A 6,486-nucleotide genomic window follows, 5' to 3' on the forward strand; every position below is an offset into this window, starting at 1 on the left:
CATTTTTTTTTATATCTTTTTTTTGTTTTTTGGCCGCAGTGCGTGGCATGTGGGATCTTACCCCAACCAAGTACCAAACCCTGTGTGCCCCATGCAGTGGGATCACAGAGTCTTAACCACTGGATGGCCAGGGAAGTTCCCATAATTTTTTTAAAAAATAAAAATTCATGCTTTGAATGTGCTTTTCTTGTGTGATTTATAAAAATAAAACAAAATTACACCTCATATAGTTCAGAGAATATGCAAGTAACAACGCTGAAGTGTTTCTATATCTTATGTAGCCATGACCCCCTGTAGGGTTTAACACGCCCTTCTCTAGTGCTTTATTTTTTCCTTCAATTCTCTTTGAAGAATTCAATACTTTTCATTACCACTTTGTATGATTTCTCCTACCTACTTGCACCCCACATATCCCAACCACACACACAAATGAATCAATGGTCCATGAAACCTTCCTTCATGAAAATTACAGCATGACTTACTGCTTTTTTCTCCCCTTTTGAAAAAGCACAATATGGAAAAGGAGTGGGGAAGGTAACTTTACAGTAGAGAAATCTGACAGACACTACCTCAGACAGGTGGTCAAGGTTAATGTCAAGAGTGGTATGTCAGCTCTCTCGGGTCCTCACTTCCAAGATGACGAAGAAAAGAAGGAACAACAGTTATGCCGAAAAAGGGCCGTGGCCACGTGCCGCCTATTCACTGCACCAACTTCGCCCAATGCGTGCCCAAGGACACCATTAAGGTCATTAATTAACACAGTAGAGGCCGCAGCCATCGGGGACATTTCGGAAGTAAGTGTCTTCGATTCCTATGTGCTTCCCCACCTGTACTTACATCAAAACTACATGACTGCGTGAGTTGTGCCAGTCACAGCAAGATAGTCAGGAATCATTCCCGTGAAGCTCATCCCAGACGGACCAAACACTCCCGCCCCAGTTTAGACCTGCGGAAGCTGCCCCATGACCTCCACCAAAGTCCATGTAAAGACTAAGTCCTTATAGACTGAAGAAAAACCATCCTCTCCAAAAAAAATATTAAAATGGAAATTATACATTGGAAAAAAAAATGGTGTATCATGTTGACAGCATGTACTCCTGATGCGATCTTCCTCCCTAAAACCCGTAACCCCAGTCTAATCATGGGAAAAACACCAGACAAATTCTGATAGAGGAGCTTCCTACAATATTCCTGACCAGTACTCCTTGAAACTCTCAAGATCATTAAAAAAAGAAGAAAAAGAAAGGAAAAACATCTCTATTACCCAGAAGAGCTTATTTCCAATTCAGCAAAGAACCAGAGTTTATGACTCTGAGTTCATACTTTACCAAAAACCTGCGCTGGCCTCATCATCTTTAGAGTTCAGCTTCCAATCTTTACAACACGCTTCAATGAAAATGAAAGAAAACACTTGTAGACTCAGCATGGGCACTAAAGTGGCATCCACAAGAAATTGCTTTTTCAAGTCCACATTGGAAGACTAGCACTAGCACTTCGAATTTCAATTCAAAGTATATTTATAGAGGGAGAAATATCAAAAATTGTGCCTAACAATGCTAAGTGCCACTTCTGAACGCTAAGGAGATAAATGGCATTAGAAGATCCCTTCCTGGTTAGAAATGCTTTTCTCCTCTTTTTGCAGTATGCTGAAGAACCCTTTACTTACCTAACTACAAATTCATTTAATTCCATATATTCACTTACCTTTAATTTCACAAACTGCCATCTTTATACTTCCTTTGCTCCCTTTGCAAACATCATCCTGTGAATCATAGTAGGACAGGATTCCATTATCTAAAACAAACCAACGAGGCTGCCAACCTACAAAGATCATAAATAACAAAACAGCAATAAAAAAGTACTTTAATCACAAAGAAAACTATGATTACAAAATTTACCATCCATGTCATTTCTTGGGTCTAAAATAACATTCTGACAATGAAATTTTTAATTGCCAAGATCTGCCCAAAATACTCTTGCATCAATCTCCATTTTGCTGGAAGAGATTTCTGGAGAAACCTCTAGATCAGAATAAATATGGGGAATAATACCTTTATTCTGGCTTACAACCTTCTCATTAACAACCCATCAGACCCATCTTCAAAAATAGCCCTACACACAGAAAATAGCCCAAACACAACTGCCCCTTTTTTCTAAGGGAAACAGAGTCAGGTTATAACATAATGGAAAAAGCAACAGAAGACATGGATTCTAGCCCTAGTTTTGTTATCATTCTTTGTCCCAGGTTGAATAACCTGAGACAAATTTTCATCCCATTAAATATCAAAAATTCCCAGTCTCCAAAATGAGTGAATTGAACAAGAAGACCTCTCAAGTGCCACCTCGCCCTCTAATTCTGCAATGTGGCTTTCCTCTCTCCTATAAAATACTCCACCTAAGCCAACTCCCTTGCACACAGTGAGTGCTGAATGATTTACAGTCTCTCACAAAGAAGTTGCATACCCTGTGGTGAGAGCATGGAGTCACCACTCCTCTCTCCTTGCCCTGCTGTTGCACAGCTCAGGCAGAAATGCTAGAAATTGAAATCATTCATTTAATTAGCATTGACTCAGTGACTACAGCACACAACTATCACAGACTTGGCTCTAATGCGAAGCTGGGGGTGATGATGTCTTTCCTTGAAGCTCAACTCCCACTCTTGCAAGCCAAACTCAGTGTTCCCTGAAATCTTATCAAGCATGCCACTAATTTACAACAGTTCACTGATTAATAACATGGTGACCATGCTGGAGGCAGTGCGACTGCCCTTGTTCTTTCTGTGACTGTTAAATCACCATTCAGCCTGGTCACTTTAGACACTGTCTGCTATATTAATCAGTTCAGTTTTTCTGGGCCAAATAGTACCAAGACAGTGACAGATAGGGGAATCATTCTTACATCCTGATATAGGCCCAGGATTTACCTCCCCAAAAGGCTTTACCTATAACACTTTTGAAATGACAATGCTGAGTAATCATAAAAAGATTAACAGCAGGGAATGTGATAATACAGTTCAGAGGGATGGATATACAAAACCAAGTTTCAGAGGCTTGGAAAATTCTTTTTATGAAACTCTATATTCCTTAATGAGGTCTAGCAAATTAGAAGGTAAGTTCTTCTGGTACATGAACTTTATCTTGTTCATCACTGAATTCCCAAAACCTGGGAAAGGTGCTTGGCACACAACAGGTACTAAAAAAAAATTTAATTCTCAAGTGATTGAACGAATGAGTGATTACAGAAAACTGAGATACTGCCTGTTACCCATAAGAGTACAGATACACAGTATATCCAGTATATCCATAATGTATTGGGCATGCATAGAAATGATGAGGATGGTATCTTTCCAAACATTAATTCACCTTGGCAAACAAATTATAAGAAGGTTATGGTGAAAATACACTCCTCTACCCCCAGTCTAGTGTGCCTACAGGACAAATTGTGATTTTGTAAGCCTGCATTATTGTGATTCAATATCTCTTTAAAATAAATATTGAGCAAAATGATCATTTAGAATTTGTACCAACTTGAAAAGTGACTATAGTTAAGTATATTAATCTAAGACTGTTAATGATCTCTACATACCTCTTTGAAGAAATATTTAATGAAACAATCTCTAATTGATTCACACATATATATAAGGGCTATATCTGTGAAAAAAATTCATAGGTATTCCTTTTTCTAATACCTTTTCACAACACACATTCTTTTTTATCTCAAACTACCAAATGTTACTGAAATTCTTATTCTCTACAAAGGATTCTTAAAGCACACTGTCATCAAACTGGAAGGTTCCTTAAAGATCACTTAGTATGAACAGCTATTCATCCTTCTGACCTAAGAGGAACTAAAAGTAATAATCAGCATGCCACTGAGCCAAATTTAAATTTTAAAAATAGAATTCTTCCAAACAAAAGATTTCATTTCATCAAGCTTCTACACTGCATACTAGCAGTTAACTTAAATGCTCTGCGAAGATTAAAACCTTAAGTACACAACGTTAAAAGCTCAACCAGCTGGTGCTCAGCGACAGGAGATGAGAAAGAGGGCCACTAAGACCACATTTAGCTCCAGGAATAAATTTTGACTCATCTTAGTAATCACCCATTGCTCTGGGCTATGCATAAGATCCTCACATGACCTCCCAAGCCACTGCGCGCTTAGAATGTTTGCAATGAGGTGGTCATCTGCATCTCAAAGCAGAGTAACTACCATCTCAAAGTTAAACTAAACAGTATAACTGTTCTCACAACAGCCCATGTGAAAATGCCTAATAAAAAAAATTTGCCCCGTTTTATTAAATGTTTCCTGTTAAAACATACCAGTTACAGAAATGAAGTGTTTGACATTCTAATGCAAACAAAGCATCCATGTATCATAAATGTAAAGCATTCGCTGCTATAAATGTCTTTAACATTCCAACTAATCAAAAAAAGAGACAATTATAGCTCAGTGCTTATGTCTTTAAGTGTTTCTGTGCAAATTTTGCACAAGGTCAGATGGACACAAGTTGAATGTCTGATACAATTACTAAGGGGTTCAATACTTTTGGCAGAGTGAACAAGTGGGCAGCAAATCAAGACTGGCCTATTACACTAAACCAAGAAATCTGTTTGCTATTTAATCTTACTTTAAATCCACTCCCCTTCCTCTAATTTGGTGAGATCACAGAATTCTGGAGTTGGAAGACACCTTCAGGATAAACTAGTTGATCACCCCTGCCCTATGAGACAGATCTTGAGAGGAAAAAGTGACTTGTCCTTACTGTTAGCTGATGGCAGAGATGGGACTACAACTCAGATTTAAGGCTCTTTTAATAAACCAGACTGTTGGTGTCATGGAAACGGGCCCTTCCCTGCTGGTCTCTTATTTCTACAGAAACACCTAGTTCTTTGGTGTTCTTCCTTTCAACCAACTTCATGAGTGAAACTGATTTGCCTGCTCCACCTTCTGTGTCTTGCACTTTCTCCCACAATTTCTCACACACTTACCTGAATACCAAAACATAAGGATAACTCATTGACAATCAACCCCTAAGAGAATATAATCTGGGAACAGCTTCCAAAATCTTGCTTGCTATGCTTGAACAACTTCAACGAAGAGAACTTTTAAAATAAACCGTGTTGCTAAGGAAAATTAAAAGAAAGAGTGAAAAGATTTCCTAAAACGAAATCTTGATTTTAAAGGGCCCATTACAGTCCTATGCCCCAACAACTCAGTTATCAACAAAATGCTGAATTAAGTGTAAGTAAAGGCAGAGACTGCAGCAACACATGTAGAGTGACTAGGAATGGTTCCGGAAGCTACAGGAGAAAACAGAAGTATTATTACACGGGCAAAGAAACGGTCAGGTGCACTTCCCACCCTCAGGATGGTGCGCAGCCTCGAACTGTCCCCTGCAGAGGCCAGATGGGCACTTACAAGGGACAGAGAGAGCGATTAAGCCCGGGAACCAGACAGAACCGATTCGCTGTGAGGGTCCCCGCCGGCCTGGCAGAGGGAGGAGGAGCCCCTTACCCGCCTTCTCCGCAGCCTCCCTGCCTGAGCCCGTCCAAGTTCTCTCCCCGCCGCCCCCACCCCCACCCCGGTCAGTCGAGCCCTCATACCCGTGAGATAGTTGGTCCACTTGTACAGAACTCCCTCCATGCTTCACAGCCCGGCGCCGCGCATCCTCCTGGCCCGGCGCCGGCCGCAGTGAAGGGGGTAACGCGGGGCCTGGGCAGCCCCTCCCGGCCCGCCCGGGCCCCTCCCCGGGCGCCCCCAGCCGGCACAGAGCAGCCCTCAGCCCGCGCGCGCTGCCGGGACGTGGCGGCCCTCAGAGGCCGGGACGGCGGCCGCCGCGCGGTGCTTGGGGGCCTTGAAACATCCCCGGGCGAGCCCCGGAGGCGGCGGCAAAGTCGGGACCACGGCCGGCCTCCCGCTCGCGCTCCCACCGCCCTGCTGCTCCCTTCCGCGCCCCGGCGCTCCTTCCTCCTCGCCCGCCTTCCTTTCCTCCCCCAGATCTCTCGTTTGTTTTCATTGACCCCGACGTCGCTTTCACTTCCTGGATGAAAGGGGCCGGCACGTCCCGGGAAACCCCTCCCCGGCGGCGGGGCTGGAGGAGCGGGCGAGCCTTGCTGCGGCTCAGCCCAGCCGGAGGGTGCGCGAGGAGGGCGGGTCGGAGCCGTGACTCCTCCTCATCCTCCCACAGGCCCTCGGCTGGCGGCCCTGGGCTCCCGCTCTCACCCAGAACGCTGAGCCCCGGACCGACGGCCCCCCGGGGCCTAAGCCTCAGGGCCCGGGACCGGCGGACTCGGACCTGGCTACGTGCGCAGCCCCCGGGCCGACCCGAGGACTAGCCGCCCCCCCTCCCCCACCCACGTCGCACTCGTAGGCCTCTCAGGTTTTCCTGTAACTGAGCCTCAGGTCTTTCTGGTGGTTGTTTTTTTTTCACACACAAAAAAAGCCTCCTCTTTATGTTTCCTTCGTATCCTTCTCCCATTCAGG

At 43.9% G+C, this 6,486-nt stretch overlaps 1 protein-coding gene and 1 pseudogene across 4 annotated transcripts in view; one reads left to right on the forward strand and one right to left on the reverse strand.

Moving 5' to 3' along the window:
• Positions 1-6,041, reverse strand: part of PLEKHA3 (pleckstrin homology domain containing A3) — a 137,190-nt gene extending 131,149 nt beyond the window's left edge. For 3 of the 4 annotated variants that reach the window (XR_004022488.2, XR_004022489.2, XR_016394119.1), the window contains exons 1-2: positions 5,607-6,041; positions 1,705-1,821 (exon numbers count right to left, since the gene is read on the reverse strand). Coding sequence is in view for 1 of the 4 variants with exons in the window: in XM_022570135.3 (XP_022425843.1) it covers positions 1,705-1,821; positions 5,607-5,646 (157 nt within the window). In the remaining 3 variants the exon portion in view is untranslated. The remainder of the gene's footprint in view (positions 1-1,704; positions 1,822-5,606) is intronic. The other variant, XM_022570135.3, reaches the window with a different exon arrangement.
• On the forward strand, positions 518-1,513 carry LOC111172917 (small ribosomal subunit protein eS26 pseudogene; annotated as a pseudogene).
• Positions 6,042-6,486: the final 445 nt, after the last annotated feature.

Source organism: Delphinapterus leucas, chromosome 8 (genome assembly GCF_059928025.1).
Source record: "Delphinapterus leucas isolate spDelLeu-1000000601 "Yukka" chromosome 8, BTC_Dleu_Yukka2, whole genome shotgun sequence".
Taxonomy (NCBI): Eukaryota; Metazoa; Chordata; class Mammalia; order Artiodactyla; family Monodontidae; genus Delphinapterus; species Delphinapterus leucas.